At 41.3% G+C, this 22,340-nt stretch overlaps 1 protein-coding gene across 1 annotated transcript in view; it reads left to right on the forward strand.

Moving 5' to 3' along the window:
• The first annotated feature begins 4,887 nt into the window (after positions 1 to 4,887).
• Positions 4,888 to 22,340, forward strand: part of ARSB (arylsulfatase B) — a 66,515-nt gene continuing 49,062 nt past the window's right edge. The window contains exons 1-4 of the mRNA XM_086770561.1: positions 4,888 to 5,160; positions 7,938 to 8,124; positions 10,630 to 10,820; positions 11,335 to 11,542. Of these exons, the coding sequence (XP_086626687.1) occupies positions 4,888 to 5,160; positions 7,938 to 8,124; positions 10,630 to 10,820; positions 11,335 to 11,542 (859 nt within the window). The remainder of the gene's footprint in view (positions 5,161 to 7,937; positions 8,125 to 10,629; positions 10,821 to 11,334; positions 11,543 to 22,340) is intronic.

The following is a 22,340-nucleotide window of genomic DNA, read 5'->3' on the forward strand; positions in this document are numbered from 1 at the left end:
ACAGGGACTGCGAGGATGAAGAACTGCCCAGTGTACTCAAAGAGCAGATTCGGGATCATGTGAGGAACCTAAAGGTGCACAAGTCCATGGGACCTGATGAGATCCATCCGCGGGTCCTGAGGGAACTGGCGGATGAAGTTGCCAAGCAACTGGCTATCGTATTTGAGAAGTTGTGGCGGTCTGGTGAGCTCCCCGATGACTGGAAGAGAGGGAACATAACCCCAATTTTTAAAAAGGGGAATAAGGAAGACCCGGGCAACTACAGGCCAGTCAGCCTCACCTCTGTGTCTGGCAAGGTCATGGAGCAGATTCTCCTGGAAACCATGCTAAGGCACATGGAGAGCAAGGAGGTGGTTGGTGACAGCCAGCATAGCTTCACCAAGGGCAGATCGTGCTTGACCAATTTGGTGGCCTTCTATGACAGGGTGATGGCATCGGTGGACAAGGGACGAGCAACTGACATCATCTACCTGGACTTGTGCAAAGCTTTTGACACTGTCCCGCATGACATCCTTCTCTCTAAACTAGAGAGACATGGGTTTGATGGACGGACCACTCGGTGGATAAGGAGTTGGCTGGATGGCCACACTCAGAGAGTGGTGGTCAACAGCTCAGTGTCCATGTGGAGATTGGTCACAAGTGGCGTCCCTCAGGGGTCTATGCTGGGCCCGGCCCTGTTCAACATCTTTCTCGGCGACATGGACAGTGGGATAGAGTGCACCCTCAGCAAGTTCGCCAATGACACCAAGTTGGTGTCGACACGCTGGAAGGGAGGGATGCCATCCAGAGAGACCTTGACAGGCTGGAGAGGTGGGCCCGTGCCAACCTCATGAAGTTAACCAGGCCAAGTGCAAGGTCCTGCACCTGGGTCACGGCAATCCCAGGCACAAATACAGGCTGGGCGGCGAACGGATTAAGAGCAGCCCTGAGGAGAAGGACTTGGGTGTGCTGGTGGATGAGAAGCTCAACATGAGCAGGCAATGCGCCCTCGCAGCCCAGAAGGCCAACCGCATCCTGGGCTGCATCAAAAGAAGCGTGGCCAGCAGGTCGAGGGAGGTGATTCTCCCCCTCTACTCTGCCCTGGTGAGACCCCACCTGGAGTGCTGTGTCCAGTTCTGGAGCCCCCAACACAAGAAGGACATGGACCAGTTGGAGAAGGTTCAGAGGAGGGCCACAAAGATGATAAAAGGGCTGGAGCACCTCTCTTATGAGGACAAGCTGAGAGAGTTGGGGCTGTTCAGCCTGGAGAAGAGGAGGCTCCGGGGAGACCTGATAGCGGTCTTTCAGTACCTCAAGGGGGCCTACAAGAAAGATGGGGAAAGGCTGTTTAGTAGGGCCTGTTGCAATAGGACGAGGGGTAATGGTTTTAAAATAGAGAGGGGTAGATTTAGATTGGAAATTAGGAAAAAAATTTTTACAATGTGAGTTGTAGAACACTGGAACAGGTTGCCCAGAAAGGTGGTGGAAGCCCCATCCCTGGAAATGTTCAAGGCCAGGCTGGATGAGGCTCTGAGCAACCTGATCTAGTTGGGGATGTCCCTGCTTCTTGCAGGGGGGTTGGACTAGATGACCTTTGAAGGTCCCTTCCAACCCTAACCATTCTATGATTCTATGATTCTATGATTTACTTTCACGATTTAGGGAAGGAGACAAAACCCATACCTGGCTGCTTCTGGGACAAGGCAATGCGAAGTAAAGTTTCTTTCCTGCAGCCAACTTGTAAGACCAAAACAACTCCCTGTTCATCACTGACCATAAATAAAACAAATGGGGTATCTGAGAGCTTGTTGCACTCTCTTACCTCTTAAGAACAGCTGTGCTTTCTGTTTAACAATGGATCCAGGAACAGAGATACCTGAAGTAGTTTTAAGCAAGCATGGCCGAGTATCAGAAGCCCTGTAGCAATGATAGCTGTATGTCAGACATGGCTTCCTGGTTAACATAGCTGCTTTGTTACTGACCCAAGTCAGCTTACGGAGTATTTATTAGGATAGCTCAAAACAGCAGCACTTTGCACAGCATGGATACACTCAGCTGTAAGGGGATGAAGCTTTACAAATCATGCCCACAGAGAGGTTCACACATTTAAATCAATCTTTCATAGTTATAAAATGAAAACAATAAACCTGAAAAAATAGGGGGCAGGGTGGGTGTCGGGGAGTGTTCAGCAGCTTTTGTGGTTTCCTGTCATTGCTTCTTTTCATTATATGTTGTGATATGATGTTGCATAAACTTGTGGTGTCAGGATACAGCAAGAGGAAGTGAATGGGGGCAAGAATGTTTTAGTAGTACATGCATGTTTTAAGGGCTTCTAACCAATGAAGCAGTAATACCAGGGCAGAAAGACTGGCAGGGACATCTTCTGCAAGACACCTCTGCAATGAGGTGAAAAAGTGACAATTGGTCATCTAGGAAGTTTTCTGAAATATTAAAATTTCTATGTGTGGTGAGATCAGGGCATGTCAAAAGGCAATTTTCTGAGACACATTTTTTGTCATTTTCCTTTATTTTTTTTTTCCATCTCCAGAGAGTTTTGGTACACCAGAGTAGATGGAACTACTATTTGCATTTTTGTTCCAAGTTCCCATGTGCTATGGCAAGATGTGCAAGATTACGAATACCATGATCTTGTGTGTCCTTCTAATGACTTCATTAATCATTGACCTCAAAACAGCATTCAAATTATTCAGCTTCAAATTCAGAGAAAGTACACTGAAACAAGGGGTCTGAATATAGACCACTTCCAGGTTTTATTCTTTTGATGCAAGAGAATACTCTCTGATAGAAATAGTATTTTCTGATTGGGATTCCAAAAGTAGTAATAAATGAAGACCACTAAAAAAATATGACAGGCAGCAACATCCAGACTGTGACAATGCAGTGTCTGCTGTGTATGTTTTAGATGGTACAACTTAAATGTTTTAACTCTGGCAGCTCAGGCAACCAGGTTATCCAATTTTGGTGGCACAGGATAACTAGCAAGTAACTCCCAACACTCGTCTACAAGGGAATATAAGTTCAGCTGCACTTGAACACTGTGATACCCTTTGGAAACATGTCAGGTGAATAGCTATTACAAATTTTATTCCAAAATTTGTATCCAACATTTCCAATTTCACCAACACTGGGTAGATTTTCAAAGTAATCATTCTGAATGAACAGGAATGGTTTCCATGGGAACAGAAACATTTGAATGGAACTTTACCTATAATAAGGACATGGAAGAATCCAGTATAATATACCAGTCAGTGAGAAAATGTGACTGGTGATGGAATCTGAACTAAAAACAAGATAAATTGGAACTTTCCAGCCTTTTGAACAGTAGGAATCACATCTCAACAAAGAAAATGTAACTCATAGTCACATACCAGCTTGTCAGCAATCCTGGAATTTACTTCAGGGAAAACTATCTTCAGGACAGTACTGTTGCTTATTGTTCCAATACCAGCTGTGGACACACACATTCTTATTGTAGAATAAAATGTGGCATCACTCATCATTGCTGTTGTTTTCAAACCAGCAGGGAATTCTTTGGCATTTATTAAAAAATCTAGTAAATTAGACTTCATTCATAGGAGCAGGAACTTTCTTTCTACAGACTTGTCAGTCAAAAAGAAAGTAGGCAGGAGTCTGTCATATTCAATATTTACCTTTCTTACCGAGAAATACAATTTTTAATATGAATTGTTCTTTCACCTGTTACCAAACGGATACATAAATTTGGAAATGCATGTGTGTACTATGCCAGGTAAATGTGAAACACATGGTTATTTGATCTTTAAGTGGACAGTGAAATGTGTATGTATTCAGTGGATGAACAAAACCGATCAGAGTTGACAACCATTTCTGTCCTTTCACGGTCTTAGATATTTCATCAAGATTGTGTCTAAGGTAGTGGTAGTTTACAATATTGCTTTAGAAGATTACACGGTTTGAAGAAACAGTCCAGTTGACAGAGCTGTTATTTCTGCTTCTGGGTTGCTTCACTTCCTTCCTACTCAGTAACAGTCACAAGCACCATCTTACAGACAGACCTAGGTCAAGACTTCTTGTCCGTATGAACAAAATGAAGAGAAAAAAAGCACTAGGTCGCCTATGATTTTGCAGAAGGGGCAGGCAGGGGAGGGGATGAAGGCAAGAGCTGATGATGGCAGGAGCGAGAACACGTGCTTTTCTTCTACAGGAATGACTGCCACCTCACACAGGCCAGCTGCTTCTTCAGTGGCGGCGGCAATTTGTCTTTCTCAGGCTGTAGCACAGTTGGCTAGCAGCAGGCCATGGCCGTTTTGCAGCTGCCCCTCAAACAGAATAAACTCTGTTGGCAGTGTTAAGTCTGGCTGAGCTGCCATGCTGTCGTGTATGAAGACAGAAAAAAACCCAGTCCGGTTACTTGCACCAGAATACACTGTGTTCTCTGCGGACTCTGCCGTTGTTGACATCTTTAGAAACACGGCTGGCATGGAGCACAAGCTGGCGACTGGTTCCCTCGTTCCCCTGGGAAAGGCTCCACGGCCTAAAAGGGATGTTTCGCATAGGAACTGAGGGAAGACGAACTCCAGCGTCACTGAGCTGGGCACTCTGCGAGCATCGGCAACGACTTCACAATCTCTTTTTTCGACTCGATTAACAAAGTGATCGCCTAAAGCTACACCGCGTTCACCCTCAAGAGCTGCTCCGCAGCCTGGCTGTTCTCAGCGCGACGCAGGCTGAGACCGAGCGTCAGCACACTTGACAACCGCCGCTCCCTCTCCCGGCCCCGTCGTGCCGCGGCCCCGGGCCGGGCGGGCCTCCCACCGCCCCCCGCAGCCCGGCCCGCCCGGCGGGAGGAGCCGGCCGCCGCTGCCGGTCCCGGGGGCGGTGCCCGCGGCCCAGTTCCTGGTGGCGGCGATGGCGAGGCGGGCGGGCGGTGCGCCGCCGCTGTGCCTGCTGCTCTGGCTGCTGCTCTGCCTGCCCCGGCTGGCGGCGGGCCGGCCGCCCGCCCCACACCTGGTGCTGGTGCTGGCCGACGACCTGGGCTGGGGGGACGTGGGCTGGCACGGCTCGGTCATCCGCACCCCGCGGCTGGACGCGCTGGGGGCGGGCGGCGTGCGGCTGGAGCGGTACTACACCCAGCCGCTCTGCACCCCCTCCCGCAGCCAGCTCCTCAGCGGCCGCTACCAGGTAGGGAGCGGGTCCAGGGGGGCACCCGGGGAAACAGCGTCCCGCAGTTGGTGCCACAGCGCGGCGGTGCCCGCGAGAAAGGCCCTGGGACTCCCTGCATCCCTCCCTCCATCTCTCTCTGCCTCCATCCCTCCCTCCCTGCATCCCTCTCTCCCTCCATCCCTCCCCTTTCCTCTGTCCCTCTCCCTCTCCCTCTGTCTCTCCCTATGGAGAAAGCTATGGTGTGAAAACCAGTTGCGTTTATATGCAGACAAACTTATTTCACTTACTTTTGGCCTGTTAGCACGGCAATAAACTAGGCGTGGTTTTCGTGCAAGTTATTCCGCCTCAGAAAAGCCAGGGTGCTCCCTACACTTCAGTTGTATTTACAGGCGTGGCAGTGTATCGTGAGCAGTATTCCTGTCACAGTCATCTTCTGTTCCGTACTTCTGAACTAGAGAGGCGTGCAGCCAGGGGCGGACACGCACTGTGGGCTCAGTTTATGCAGCTTGATTTCCAATGCTTGCGAACCTGTAACGTTCTGTACGTTCTCCTTCGTATGGTAACATAGCTGCAGGCATTTATGCACCTCTTGATGGAGTGCACACAGACTGGTCCTTAGAGTGTCTAGCAGCTTCGTAGTCCAAGTCATTATTTTTCCATTTTTCTTTCAGTTGCACAGGTGTAAGAATTGGACTTTATCGAACTGCCATACTCCCCTCTCCTCATGCTTTTTATTGCAGCTTTTGCAGATCAAGGGTGGGGAGGAAGAAGAATACGGCACGGACAGAAGGGAGAAACTTGCAAAGGGTTAAGTGTATTTCAGAAATTTCCCTGCTCTCTCAAAAAGTCTTGCACATGCATGTTAGCCATGGTGATTTGTCAAAGAAACCGTTCAGAATAGAAAAAAAATGTCAGCCTGTGTTAGTGGATGTTACCTTTTGTTGTCTTAGGAAGGCTGCTCTAGGTGATACTTGCTCTTCCCAAGTAACATTTTTTCTCTTCCAAGAAACTCCAAGAGTCAATACTAAAGAATAGAAAGATGTAGTTGATTTTTTTTTTTACCAACCCTTTAAACTGTTTTATTTAAATAATGTAAAACATTTCTGTGTTTTGACTGTTTATAGAATACAGTTCATACTCTGAACATGCTTATTTAGAAATGGGTCAGGGTTAACTGGACATTGCTATGTCTGATGTTAAAAGTGCCATAGTTCAGTCCTGATTTAAATTTATCATATGCATCTGACTTGACGATTTAATAATCTTTATTCTGACCTTGTTACACATGATATTAGAAAATGAAAGTAATTTTTCTATAAAATTGGGGAGACATTGTGTGCGGGAAATAGGTATGTAGTAAATATGTTGCATTTTATTTTGTTTTACTAATTGGTATGATAAACAATTGCTGAGAGATTTGAAAAAGTAACCTAAATCTAGTCCTGTCTAGAGCTGGAGTTTTGGTAGTCATCTTGCAGTCCACAGAGAAAGCAGAGCAAAGGTATTGGTTCATGAAAACTATAGATTTGTTATAATTGTTATTATTTTTATTATCCTGTCTTTTTTCTTGCTTTCTAGAGACAGTGGAAGAAATTACAATACTTTGCTCTCTTGTGTCTTTCAGTAATATTAATAATCTTTTTTTTTTTGTTATACTGCATTTAAAAAAAAAAAGAAGTCTTTTTCCAGCTCCTGTTTCAAAGAAAATTTGTAACTAGCAGGGCCTTTATGAGAGTCTACCTACCCACTTGCCTAAGGTCAGGGCTTATTTGGTTTAAGTGAGTTCAAAGTGTTGTTAAAGTGGTGCTTTAAAAAGTTATCATGCAGCTTGCTACACTGGAGTGCTTAATGGAGTTACAAAATCTGATATCTTGTACTCTAGGAGGTCTCGGAGGTTTTGTGCTCTGACAAAGGCAGATTACTAGAAATATTTAGTAAATAAACAGGATATTTATACTGTATGTGTGTGTTTGCTGGCCTAAATTTAGGGTAGTGCCTTTTTTTTTTCTGGAGGAGATAGGGGAGTTGACAAAAGTCAACTTATAGTACACAGAAACAGAAGAGGTCTCTTTCGTCAAGCAAAATGTAGTACTGAGAGTGTTGTTATCAGCCATGCTTTGTAAAGAGACATGAAACTCGGCACTTGTTAAGACTGGAAACTTACATGAAACTGTTAGAGGTCAGATCTAGGGGGTGTCTAAAACTTGTATTATGCCCTGTGTCCAAATACTTTTTTTTGTAAAAGTGCTCACACTCATTTCAGTATGTAAATAAATATATAAATGTGTCTAGATAATGTACATTTAGAAGAGTAATGCAAAAAGTGCTCTCTTAGCGTTTGTCACCGTTCCCTCTGGTGACTGTTCTCTGATACAGGCAGAAGCTCGGTAGCTGCACCTGCCGTGCGCCTTTTCGCCCATCTCCATCCCATTTAAAGTCTCTCTCTCTCCATGTTGAGATCTTGTCTCTAGACTTCAGAGGGACAGGTAATTGTTACCTGTTAGATTTTTAGATGAAAATGCAAAGGCTTTTTTTTTTTATTGAACTGGATTTATGCCTGGGAAGATCTTGTAAACCCCTGTGGTGCTATTTCCTTGTCTTCCTCCATATTCCGCCTGCTCTCCCCCTGCAGCTTACTCATCTTCCTTGATGCTGCATCGGTGAAGACAGGAGGCCCTAAAACTAATGCTGGTCTTTGGTGTAGCTTTGTTTCTTTTTACACCTGCTTATAAAGTAGCCTACGGGAATGTGTGGCTGTGTAGTAACTAATCTTGCATCCTTCTTTTCTCTGCTAGATCCACACAGGTTTACAGCACCAGATAATCTGGCCATGCCAGCCCAGCTGTGTGCCACTGGATGAGAAACTCCTCCCAGAGCTGCTTCAAGAGGCGGGATATGTTACTCACATGGTGGGGAAGTGGCATTTAGGGATGTACAGGAAAGAATGCCTTCCAACCCGCAGAGGATTTGATACTTACTTTGGTAATGGTTAGATTTAACATGGGCAATAAATGCGGTATTGAAAATGAGAAACTGCCCGATTCTTCTAAGAACAGCAGATTTACTATTAGTCCATCAAGTAAATCCATACCTGGGCATGCATGTTTCCAAAGTATAACTGCTTAAAATAACGTAGTGCCTTAAATGCATGTCCAAGCCTTACAACTTATTGAAGAAAATGTCATAATTATTGAGCGGCTCCAGAGAAAGTATTTTTCTCTTATGATCTGCATGTAATTTGGTTCCATGATGGATAGAAGATTTAAAGTGTCGTGATTGGTTTGGTTTTGTAAGTGTCTTCAATCTGAACGTTTTGTGTAACATCAGACAGTAGACGTCGCTTGCTCTGCACATAATGTTACACTTCTAAAAGCTGATATTTTTAAGAGAGAAATAGATCTCATTCCACACTGTGTTCATACTTTTGTGAATAGAGTAGCATTGGTTTTGCAGAGCCTGTGGCAAGGAAGATGGTGTGAGAGCCTCTATAAAACAGTATCCAAAAGGTCTATTGCAGGAATTTGCAAGTTATGAAGTCAAACCCTCAGATTAAGAAAAAATAATGCCAGAATTAGTTTGTCCACATGTGAGAGTGTTACAAAGCAACTTGTAGCTACACATTTATTCTTCCTCTCGCAAAGGCTTGTGTCTCAGTATTGATGGGATGTTTATTAATTTTGCACAAGTGCTGCAGATGTTCCATGAATCAGACTGCCCGCAGTACACCTCGTTCTGCATGTGAATGCAAAGTTGTCCATCTCCCCTTGATTGTTTTTAAGACACTTTTATTGGATGGAGACTTTCAGTACAGTTCATCATCTTCAAAATAACTTTGCAAGCTGTTGATAGCGCTGCTGCTCACTTCTACCACTGAGAAAGTAAGACATAGAGAAACATAAGCTGAAGGCCACGTTCCCCTTGTCTAACCTTAGGTACTTAAATGAAAAGCCTGACCATGCTACGTGCCCATTGTAGACAGTGGAAATCCAGACTTTAGAGGGGAAGAACTGTTCCCTTGGATTGTTTGTCTCTTTTGACTCCTCTGGGAGCTTGGGGCTGTGGTTTCACAGCTGAATTAAGATAATATGTATCGATTGTAATATAATGGCTTGTTGCTTAAACAGATGTGCCTCCTCCCATCACTTCACAGGAGCGTGAGATCTTTTTGATGGCATAGATGTAGGTAGGCTGGTGCTCCTTGTGAAATCCCACCCTGGGAGCAAGTAGGCTTGTACTGCAGGGGCCTTAACACAGACTGGCTCTGGGCATGGTGGTTAGGTGCCCAGAGTGACATTGTTTTTCAGAGAATGTAGCAATTTAATATCCTATAATGTTCATGTAATGCCAGTAGGTGTTGATTGCAATTAAGAGGCATTTGGTTCTTCAGCAAACTTAACGCAATGTCTCCTCCACTGGGCACTCAAAATGGAAAAATGCAGCTTGCGGCTCTGAGTACATTGATGTAGGCAGTGTGCCCGCAAAACCTCTCCTTATGCTCTGAAACAAAAGCCTTTTTTTCCTCCTAAAAATGTATTAGATGTTTATATTACATTTAAAACAGAACTTCATTCTTTCTGTACATGTTTTTTTGCACAAGTAACTGTAACTTGAAGCTGCTGAATAAAAATGCAAGTGAAGTTCCTCCATTTTGGATTTTTGTCCCCAATTTAGTTTGGTTTTGTAGAGCTTAAGAATATGTTTTTGCAAATTTGTCTATTTTTTCAGAGTTGGGGAATAAATCTGAGATCTTATTTCCAAAGTAATAATTGCTGACATTAAAAAGATTTGAAGATCTGTTTCTGGTAGATAAAAACCAAAGGCACCCAGTGCTTAACAGGATAGGAGCAATGCTTCTAGAATTTTTGCGAAGTTTCTTTTTGGGTATCTTTAGATAATTATTAGATAATTAGATATTATCTTAATTAATTATCTTTAGATAATTATTAGATTATTTAGATAATGGTGTCTTTTTTTTCACCAGTTGATGGCAGCAGTGGATCAGAAGTTGCTTTACAGCTGGCTTAAGAAATGTTTCATACTTGGACATTTTTTAATAAATGAAAAAAATCCAAACTTTCTCATAGAGAGGGAAATCTTATGTGAAAATAGAAATATACAAAATCATACCAGCTTAAAGTCAGAGTAGTACATGGATAGGTCACTGCCTTTGCTATCAATGCATCTATTCAATGCTAAGGTATTTGATACCAAGTTATTGATATAAAGTCATTGAACTATTTTCAGAATGTTTCGTATGTTCTGAAATTACTACTTGCATTAGCAATAAAAAGTCTATGAAGTATTAAATGTTGAGTTACTTAGACCTGTCAGGGGATGTCACTACAGATGGTCAAATTTTGGATGACTTTTTCCACTGTAAACCACTAAAGTTCTCATATTTTTTTTTTCTTCCCCCCCCCCCCCCTGCTGTATTGGTTTATATGACATTATGTTGGTGCACTTATTTGACATCCTTTCGTGTTCTAGGCTATCTTCTTGGGAGTGAGGATTATTATTCTCATGACCGTTGCGTCCTCATCAAAGCGAAGAACATAACACGCTGTGCTCTGGACTTACGAGATGGAGAAGAAGTTGCAACTGGGTTCAAAAACATATACTCTACTAATTTATTCACAGAAAGAGCTATAGATCTTATAGCCAATCATAAAACTGAGAAGGTACACTCAGCGGCTGGTTTTGATAACTTTATCACTAAAGAATGTTTAAAAAAAGGTTAATGAAATACCAGTGGAGAGACCTGTGCTTGAGCAGTAATTCAGGGCTTTTCAGCAGGGTGTGTAGAGCTAAATGTGGGAAGTAGCACTGGTAAAACTTGCTGTCAGAATCAGCTTTGGCTGCACAGCCCTCGCCTGCTAACCTTCTCCGTTTCTTTTCTAGTAATACAAGTAATGAATTTATAGAAATTATTTAGCATGTAGTTTGCTCTTCTAGAAAGAGAATGGAAAGTTTAATGGAGGAGTTTCATAGAAATAAACTGTTAACCACTGTGTTATAAAGAAAAGATACACCTCCTGTTTTTTCACAGCTTTGCAATAGTCCTTTATCAAAGTTTTACTAGTTTATGCTTAGGGATTATAAGAGAGAAGAGCATAAGAAATCTAAACACTGCAGTAACTTTTGGATTTAGTACTTTATGCTCAACTAATTTCTATTATGTCCCTTCCACCCCAGCCCCTCTTCCTCTACCTTGCTTTTCAGTCTGTCCATGAACCTCTTGAGGTCCCTGAGGAGTACATGAAACCATATTCCTCCATTAAAGATGTAAAGAGGCGCCACTATGCGGCCATGGTGACTCTTATGGATGAAGCCGTAGGAAATGTTACTGATGCTCTGAAAAGATACGGTCTTTGGGACAACACGGTTCTTGTTTTCTCTACTGGTAAGTTCATTTAAATGTTCTTTCAGTAATAATTTTGCTACAGTGTTTAAGAAGCTGACTGGCGAGGTATCTGCCCTGCCTTGTCCTTCCTCCATATCTTTGCTAACTCAAGGAGTGTGATGGAAGTGAAACAGAACTTTATGCAGGAAGGAGCAGTTTCTCTCCCGCCTCTTGCAGCTTTCTCAAGCATGACAAAAACAACTCTGAAAAAGTATCTGTGCAAATGTAGGTTACTCCTATTGGAGTAGAAACTGAGGAGTACGGTGAAGTTGGAGACATCATACTTGCCCCTGTGGTTGCTGAATATCTATTAGAATTGAATCCTTCCTGAGAGTGATCTGCCAAATTAATTTGTTCTGAGCTCTAAGCAGCTGTCTGATCAGTCTATGAAGTGTCACATGTGGCATGAAGAAGAGCCGGAGAGCAAACAGTCTGAAGCCAAAACTCTTTATTTCCCTTACTTTCATGTAACGTGTTGTTTTTGTCTTGCTTTAAGTATTTCACTGGCACCTTACTCCCAGGAAGCAAAATTCTGTTAATAAAAAGCTTAATACGTAATGATGCAGTCTAGAATGCCAAATTACAGGCTAAGTTTTTGTATGAACCAGCACATAATCTGGTTTCTAGATTATTAGGATAATGTGAATAATGCATTACAAAGCAATCTCCTTCATTTCCAAATCAGGAATGAAACAGAACCTTTTTGAAATACAGCTGTTTGGCTGCGTTTCAGGAACATAGTTGTTTGGTTGGAGAGGGAAGTAGCCTTTCAGTGCTTACAGTTGCTTTTCTGCCCAGGCTTTACATATTAGGACTGTCAAAACAGCAAATTAATTCATCATTTTAAGAAAAACAACAAAAGCCCCCAAACCCCAAGTTTTGATGAAAATGCAGTGATGTGTTTTGAGTTTAGCAGCTGCTTCCTATAGAGCTTGGAATTCCATTTTGAGTCCAAACCTGTTTGCCTTGTGCTGTTACTTCTGTGTCCAGGTTTTGGCTGTGCAGGATTCGATAACTCTTCTATGCCTGTTTCTGTTTACAATGTTTTCATATTTAGAACTGAAAGTAAGCAATGCCATATGGAAAATTATACCAATATTTATTTCATATGGAAAAAATCCAGTCTCTGCTGAAGGGGTCCTGGTAGAGTTATTTCAGTAATGTTTGGGTTTTGTTTCTAAAACATTTTTTTTGAAACAGTTACAGTATACCTTGTTTTTAACAGTACTTGTTTTCCAGTCAGCTACAAGTAGGTTTCAACAAGAGTCAAACAGTCAGAAGAATCCAGTGTCTGCCCTATCTAATGGGACTTATCCTGAGTTAATTGACGTTTTAAATTGCTGGGAGTGGAATTTAATATGATTGAATTGTAGGGAAATTGGGCCTAGATCAGGCAGGTCAGCGGACAGTAATTCAGTTTTTTTTAGTGTTCTCTGTTCACCTCAAACAACTATTCTTTACAAGGATAAAACATTGCATGCACTAAACACTCAGTTTCCAAAAAACAAATGTTGAAATTATTAAGCACTTTTTAAAAAGGAAAAAAAAGCGCAATCTTTTCTATATTATATTTATCACTTTTGCAGATGGTTTGTTTAAAAATTGTCATTAGAAAGTGGTTGAAAAGAAACATGAGAAGGTGTCTAATTGAGCATCTTGTTTAGAGAGTTGTACTGTATGAGGTTCAACAAGGCCAAGTGCCAGATCCTGGACTTCAGTCACAACAACCCCAAGCAATGCTACAGGCTTGGGGAAGAGTGGCTGGAAAGCTGCCTGGTGGAAAGGGACCTAGGGCTGCTGGTAGACAGCCATCTGAACGTGAGCCAGCAGTGTGCCCAGGTGACCAGGAGGGCCAACAGCATCCTGACTTCTATCAGGGACAATGTCGACGGCCGGAGTAGGGAAGTAATCGTGCCCCTGTACTCAGAAGTGGTGAGACTGCACCTAGAATATTCTGTTCAGTTTTGAGCCGCTCAGTACAAGAAGGACATTGAGTTGCTGGAGTGCATCTGGAGAAGGTCAGTGAAGCTGGTGAGGGGTCTGAAGAACAAGTCATATGAGGAGCAGCTGAGTGAACTGGGTTTGTTTAGTCTGGAAAAGAGGAGGCTGAGGGGAGCCCTCATCGCTCTCTACAACTACCTGAAAGGAGGTTGTAGGGAGGCGGGTGTTGGTCTCTACTCCCAAATAACTTGTGATAGAATGAGAGGAAACGGCCTCAAGTTGTGGCAGGGTAGCTTTAGATTGGATATTAGAAAACACTTCTTTACTGAAAGAGTGTTCAGGCACTGGAACAGACTGCCAAAGGAAGTGGTGGAGTCACCATCCCTGGAGGTGTTCAAAGAATGTGTAGATGTGGCACTCCAGGGCGTGGTTTAGTAGGCATGGTGGTATTAGGTTGATGGCTGGACTTGATGATCTTGGAGGTCTTTTCCAATCTTAAGGTTCTGTGATTCTATTATGTGATTCTGTGATTTGCTCTAGTGCGCATTAGCAAGTAGCATTGCAACAAACATACAGTCTTCTGGTTGATTCCTTCACTGTGAAGTGTGACCAGAAAATTAGAGATCTCTTTTTAGTAAGTGCTGATTGAAATACTCTAGAGCAGGACGTAATCTTTTCTCTCTGGGTAGATTTCTTTTTATTAAACTCTTTTGAGTTTCTTCCTATTTGTATATGTTATGGCTCAACCAGGATTGCCTTTAAAACATGCCAACTGGCAAATGGAAATGCTGCATATTTTAAAAGGGCCTTGTCAAGTGTATAGAAGAACTCCAATTCCTCTTTAAAGTGGCCTAATGGAGACACTGGGCCAAAAATGAAGTAATCTGGTCATTAGCAAAGTCCGACTCCATCAGTGTGTTGTGTAAATCAATATCTCTGGTGTCTTTTTGAGCAGATACATAAGCTGTTTCTACAGGTAAATAAGAAAAAGGAAAAGATGAGCTAGTTCAATGGTGTGTACTGTTGTATTTGTCTATCAAGTAGTAGCTTGAAATGTCTTGACTGGTGCAACATGAAATAAAATTTGCTTTTATGGAGCACCTTATATACTGCAGATACAAGTAAATAGATGCTAATGAGATCAATGAAGTCATTGCCTCTTCAAGCAAAACAGATAAAAATGGATGCAGCAATGTCTTGTGTACCCATGGCCTTTCAGCCGCTTGAAATCAAAAAGAATGAGACATAGTGTTTATTTTTCTTTTTAGGAAAATGAGAGACTATAACTACCAACTTTCCTGAAGAGGGCCTTGATTTAAAATAAATAAAGGTCCAAAAAAGCATTTAAGTGGTTCAAATTTACTTCAGCACTATTAACACTGGCTTAGAGTCCAAGTTTTACTTCAAATGTAGACCTATGAGTTGAGGTAAAAGGGAGATTTGCTGTGAATAGCATGTGTTTGTAGTTTCTGCAACATAAAACAAGTAAAATTTTGGTGGAAACTTGCCAATATTAGAGCAAAGGAATCTGCCCTCTAATTTCAGTTCTGTATTAAAGCTACTATCCTTTGCTTTATTTAACTCTCGGCTTTTTAATATACTAAATAATTTTGGAGGAAAATTCCTTACTGCTCTTTCTTCCAATAAGTCTGTAAATTCTTACATGTGGATTAGCACTGTAGTGTCTGGCAGTTGCCGTAAGAGGGCTTTGAACAATAAAATAAGTGGAACTTTCCAAGCCTTGCTTTACATTGCTAAGACAAAACCACATAAATCCATTCCGTAATGGAGCATGTGACAGCGATGACTGTTTTCAATCCAAAAGAGGGTCTTTTTGTCATTTCAGAATTATGATTAATAAGAGCACAAATTGTTGTGGACATACTTAGTGATGTTAATATAGTCTCTCTCTCTCACACACCCCCTAGATTTTATTTTCCCCAAAAAATTTCCTATTCTCCAAGTAAAGACTTTTTCTCAGTGTCTTTTTTTTTTCTTTTAATTCCAGCCAACATATTGTGGCTTTTGTCTAGTAAAATGTTGGGATTATTTTTTTTTGCTTATTTCCAGTTCCTAGTTTGGTAGAAACCAGGGATCTGACTTTCCCCAGGGCAGTTTTTTATCTTGTCCCTGATGTCTTTGTTCCTGAATGAATTCCTGCTCCTTCTCTTTTGCTGGTAAGGGACTTCAGAGAGACTTTTAATTGTGGATTGTCCAAGCCAACTGAAGGACAGATTGGTTAGAGCAGTTATTCTCTGGCTGTGGTGTTAGAGGTGCTAATTTGGAAGGTTGTGTTGTCAGGTTGTTTGTTTGTTTTTTTTTTTTTTAGTAAAGCTGCTCAATTACAGATCTGAAGACCTGCTTTAATTGGTCTTGTTGGGAGGTTCTGAAAGGTTCAGTGCATTGCCTGGGAAGATGCCTTGGCATCTACTGCCTGAGCGTCTGCTCCTTCCTAAGAGGAAATAAACACAGGTGCCTTAGCTGCAGGCACCTTCAGTCAAACTAGTTATTTGAGTCCATATATTTGCAAATATTAATTTTCTATTTCTCAATTATTTAAGCTTGTTATTATACAAAATATAGCAAAAGTTGCGGCTGATCACTGTGCTTGCATTGGTCAGAGCTGTCGCATGTCAATGATGAATGGTAAACGTGTGTGGTTGGTGTTTTATACTCCAGTGTTGGCTTTTACTTTTTTTTTTCCCCTAGGCTTTTTCCACATTGAAGTGTGGATGGTAAGAATATATTTTTTTAGTAATGAAAGAAGATCTTCTCTGCCATATGATGCAGATAATAGTAATGAGACGTTTAAACTGTGTTGTTAGAATATATTCTCAAAGGCAGAAATGTTGTCTTATGATGGAAATTAATTTCAAAATGAAAACTGAGAAGATGTTGATAGTCAATATATTGATTATTTTTTCCTCCTTTTTTAAAATCCTGTGAAAACTCAAAATGTTTCGTAGGAAATGTTTGTTTGTCATCCCTTTCTTCTAGTGTTAACCACTCCCCATCAACCCTGCTTTTCCAGTGCAAAGCCTAACACACCAAACCCCGGTTCCTGAACAGAGGGTGCCAGAGACACTCACTTCTTTTTTTTGCTTTGTTTTTAAAAACTCCAACATAAGTGGAATCTTGATTCTTTTCTTCCTCTTCTGAGCAAATGTCAGTGCCTAAAGTGAAGTTCACTTGTCAATGAAACTCAGAAGTTAATTTTGCTGAGAGTTGCAAGCTGGCTGTTTTTGTGCAAAGCTTTGACTTTAACATGCTAATAATTATCCTAGCAAATTTTTTCTCAGACTGAGATGAATGCTGAACACAACTCATTTCACGTGTTAACAACATTTAATAATTTCCCACAGCTCTCAAAAGATTGTCTTAAACTATCATTACAATTAAACAATACTACTTTGTTCTCCATAATAGTGTTTAAGAAGCCATTATTCTTTTGTGTCAGAATCTTCTACACCCAAATCAGTGGTCGGGTTCAGTGCTCTGTCACTGGGACAAGTCCAAAGTTTTCTCGACTGTATCTCATTTAACTTTCTCACTGCAGATGTATGAACAGTTTTTCAGGTTATTTCCATTGGTTTTAGGTTATTCCCTCTGATTTTCTCTTGTGCTTAGTGATGGTGAATGCTAGCATAGACTTGACAGAGCAGGGTCTGTAACTACGGTTTAATGAGACTGCTTACAATGAACGCAGTCGCCTGAAACTGTCTGCATTAGGATTGCTCCTATAATGAAAGCTGTACTGGCAGAAAAAAATAGGAAAAGAATTCAATAGGATGAAAAAGGACATTGTTGACGCAGCTTTTGTAGGGATAGTTTTTTAAATATTGGAATCTTGTGTACATCAAATGCGGTTTTTTTCCATGAGGTCAATTTTCCTGTTTTTTTTTTTTTTTTTCCCCTGCTCAGGAGAATAAAGAGACAGTTCTGGTGAGTTACAAAACAAACATAGAGGCTGATTTTTCTGAGCACAGCTCAGTAAAAGTTGCTTTGCAAATGCTTAGTAAAGTTGCTTAGCAAATGGTGCTCTGATGCAGGAGAGGTATTATGTTCCCTTGATGGAAAGTAAAAGCCCTGTAAGTATGTTTAAAACAGAACAAGAATTACATTAGCAGAATTTTATAGTAGAAGGTGTGGTTTTCTGTTTCTATTGTCCCTCTAATGGAAAGGCTTTCAGGAGTTCTTCCATCACACACACACACACACAAATCTGTGTTAAGCACTGAAAATATAATAATGCATCAGCACTCTGAAGTCACTTTTTTTGAGAGGCTTTTCTGCTGCTTATATTGAACCTCCAAGGTTACTCTTTCCACTGAGAGTATACAGCATTAGGCTGAAGTATACTACAGATGTTTTTTCATTAACTGATCTTAACCAAATTATTTTGGATGGTTTCGTTGGAAGTATATGTTTCCTGTTAGTCATCAGAGGGCGTGTGCTTGCATTTCTATCACACTTGTAGCATGATTGAAAAATGCAGCTACAAATGGATCTTTCAGATGCAATATGGGTAAGCAGAGAAGGACTTGAGTTCAAATTAAGGGCAAAGTTATTCTCTAATTCATGCTGTGAGTCTCTTATCCACAGTGTAGATCTCTGTTGTGTATTCTCTACTTTTTTTTTTTTTTTAAATGAAACCTCAATGGGAGTTCCACACTTGGAACACGTACAGAATAAGCATTATTCATGCTGTGAAGATGAGAGGGGAGAAAATTTCCCCAAATGTGATCTTTTACCACTGTTATCGACAGTGCTCTCTGTTTAACTATGAGTCACAACCATGAGCTTAAACCACACAAAGGAAGGTCTCTGAAGTTCTGTTCTGTGACCTAGACTTTCAGCAAGAATGTTGGAGGTCAAAAATGAGATACATTTACAGAGCTGTGCGTTGAAGATGTCTGGTACTTGCTCATATTGTGTCTGGCACTAGTAAGTGCTATTTAATTCCCCTTCGTATATACTTGTCTAGGTAAACCACAACAATACAAAATTCAACTAGAAAATTAAAAATGTTTTTTAAAAACAAAAAGCAACAACTAACTACCTGCTTGGTATTTTGATATTGACAACTGATTGTAGTGTTACATCCAAACTTCTGTGTATGAGAATTAGGCATGTAGACTTGTCTCCTGCTTATATCCATCACTTCATTTTTAAATAAGTACATATTAAATGGTATGTACTGCTATCATGTCTGCTAAATAACTGTAGGGGTTTTAAACTGTTGTATCAGTGTTGCTTGTAGATCCTCATCTTTACTTTTTGCTACTATTGACTGCCTCCATAATTTCAGTAGTATTTAAATCAAAATCATGTGTTGCATTATGGAAAAGAGATGTCAGCACTTCATGTAACCAAAACTGCTGGGGTTTGTGTTTTCTGTAGTCTCCCCATCAGAAACAGGCAACAACAAGAAAGGTATGGGGATATGGGTTTCGTCCCACCTTCTGTCCTTTGTTTATCTTTATCTGAGGTTGTTTGCATGTTGCAAACCTCAGAAATTTGCTTTGTAGAAATATCGTAGGTAATGTGAGTCACTTCATTGAGATGGTCTGTTTTCAACACTACTGAGACACTAACATTGTTAAATTGGCTTCTTAAACTCCGCAAGTTACATATGAAATAATTTCACAGTTAACTTTTAATATACTTTCCAGTTCTGCTTCAGTTGGATGGACCCTCACACTGACCTCCATATGGTTCTGCTTAAGCCTAAGAGCATGATTGCTCATAAAGCCCCAGCCCTTCAAAGGAGCACTGGTGTATAACACGTAACAAACGCTTACAGAATTAAACTGTGGATGAATTGGGTATGCCATCTTATTTCTGCCATCTTTTTTCTATACTGGTTACACCCATTATTGTTTAGCTGTTGTGGATTAAAGGAACCTACATGGTCACTAGTATTCAAAGTTGAATTGCGTTGATTTTTAAAATGCAATATTACAATATCAGCCATAAAAATTGAAAACTCTTTACTAAAAGACAGAACCAGAATTACACAAAGGAGAGAAAGAAACAATGTCTTCTGTCACCCGGTTTAGTGGTTCGTACTGTTTTGGATCAGTGAGACAAAGGTCGTTGAAAATCTGTCCTCAATCCATCATCTCCTATAATTCATCCTCTATTAAGGGAATTGTGCTGCCTAGCTGATGGTGGCACAGTGGCAAGATCACTTTAGATGCTGTGAGGTTCAGAATTAGAAGGCTGTTTTTGTACTCATTGTAAAAGCTCCTAATGCAGTAGCACAAGAAAAAAAAGAGGGACTATTAAAGGGAGTAGATATTAAGAGATAGCCAAATATATGCCATTTACTGATCAACTAGTTTCTTAATCAATCAAGTTGCTCAGAGCCCCGTCCAACTTGACCTTGAATGTTTCCAGGGATGGGGCATCCACCACCTGTATGGACAACCTGTTCCAGCGTTCTACCACACTCATTGTAAAAAATTTCTTCCTTATATCTAGTCTGAATCTACTCTCTTTGAGTTTAAAACCATTTCCCCTTGTCCTGTCACTATAAGCCCTACTAAAATGTCTGTTTTTATCTTTCCTATAAGGCCCCTTTCAGTACTGGAAGGCTGCAATAAGATCTCCCTGGAGCCTTTTCTCCAGGCTGAACAACCACAGCTGTGTCAGCCGTTCCTCACAGGAAGGGTGTCCTATTACTCTGCTCATTTTTGTGGCCCTCCTCTGGACCCCCTCCAACAGGTGCATATATTTCCTGTACTGAGGGCTCCAGAGCTGGATGCAGTACTCCAGGAGGGGTCTCACGAGAGCACAGCAGAGGGGCAGAATCACTTCCTTTGACCTGCTGGCCATGCTTCTACTTATGCAGCCCAGGATACAATTGGCTTTCTGGGCTACAGGTGCACATTGCCAGCTCATGTCTAGTTTTTCATCCATCTGTACCCCCAAGTCGTTCTCTATGGGGCTGCTTTCAATCCCTTCATCCTCCAGCCTGTATTGAGATCGGAGGTTGCCCCAACCCAGGTGCAGGACCTTGCACTTGGCCTTGTTGAACTTCATGAGGGTACATGGGCCCATTTCTCAAGCTTGTCTAGGTTCTTCTGGATGGCATCCCATCCCTCAGGCTTGTTAACCATATCACTCAGCTTGGGCTCACCTGCAAACTTGCTGAGTGTGCACTCAATCCCACTGTCTATGTCATTGATGAAGATACTGAACAGTACTGGTCCAAACACAGACCCCTGAGGGACACCGCTCATCACTGATCTCCATCTGAACATTGAGCCATTGACCACTGCTCTCTGGATGAGACCATCCAACCAATTCCTTATCCAGTCCAGCTATTGAATCCATATCTTTCCAGTTTAGAGAGAAGGATGCTGTGGGGGACCCTGTCAACAGCTTTACAGAAATCCAGATAGATGACATCTGTAGCTCTTCCCTTGTCCACTGATGTAGTCCCTCCATCATAGAAAGCCACTAGGTTGGCCAGGCAGGACTTGCCCTTGTGTATATTAGTCATGGATGTTACAATTTGGCCATGGGTGAGTGTACCAGATCATGTAAATGTCTGACGTGAAACTGGCTCAGAGACCTCTTACCGCAGTGTCTGTTACAGGTTTTTTAGCTCTTTGTACTAACTAATAAGCTAATTTCCCCTCCTTTTGTAAAGATCCTTGTTGTGTTTTTCAGTTTCTTACGGCTCAGTCTTAATCTTTCCTCTGCTTTCTCTATATATTCCTATGAATTGTCTTTATGCCCTTTGCAAATATCTGCATCTGTGGATGCCTTCATGTACCTCCTGTGGCTGGAGTATCTGTCCTGTACTATACAGCATCTATCTTCACATTTCCCTTTAAGCAGGAAGAAACACCCCCACTTTTTATCTGAACTTTGAGCACTGCTGCCGTGTGGAATGCTGCCTGTGCTTGCTCTTAGGTTTCACCTCTAATTGCATTTTCTCAAGTTAAAATATAGCCAGAGCTTTGTGTACATTGAAGTGAGCTGACCTTGAATTCTGTATTAAGATTCCAGAGCTGCTTGAACTTGGTTGGGAAGAACCAGAAATCTGCAGCATTAATTTCGCTTATATTTTAGAGTAAAGGGCTTTAACCAGCTACATAAAAACAAATAACACAGCAACTGTAGTGCATGTTTTTCATTATTAACTTCTTCTATTATGTATGATCTTCGTGTTTAGGCTATGCAAAAGATTATTACTGATCACTGCAGAGAACTGCACGTATTGGAGCACTGCAGTGCTTTTGATACCTTGCAAGAAGATATTTTATCAAGTTAACAATGGTTAATTGTGGTAAATTAATGGTTAATATGCTGACATCTAATATGCAAAAGTTAATAACAGTTTTCATAGTTAAATCTTCCTGAAATCTGCTTTCTCTTTGCACTGCAGCATTTTAACATGTTTTGCAATCAAGTAAGAGTTTGTAACAAGTGGATCTTAAGGATGCATGGATCCTCTGCATGCTCTTCTGTCAAGTCCGATTTTTTTCAGTAGTATTCTTCCACTACCATTCTCATCAGGGTAAAAAAAAAGTAGCTTCCATTACTTTTCTCATGAAATTTGTGCATAGTTGCAGTTGTGGCTGCAGATGATATTAATTCATATCTGCCTACTTGAATGTATCACACATGACGCTGACAGCAAGCTCTATTCCAGTGGTTTCAATGGACTGAAAAGGCAAATTCTTTGTTTAAAACAGTTTAATAATTACATTTTACTGACCATAAATGGTTCACATTGACTAGGACATACAAACTGCTGCTGGCCAACCGTTACAGTTCATCAGAAAGTCAAAGGTAGGAGAAAAACTGAAAACACACAAAAAAATTAAAAGGAAAAATACATTCC

Source organism: Chlamydotis macqueenii, chromosome Z, assembly GCF_036417535.1.
Source record: "Chlamydotis macqueenii isolate bChlMac1 chromosome Z, bChlMac1.mat, whole genome shotgun sequence".
Taxonomy (NCBI): domain Eukaryota; kingdom Metazoa; phylum Chordata; class Aves; order Otidiformes; family Otididae; genus Chlamydotis; species Chlamydotis macqueenii.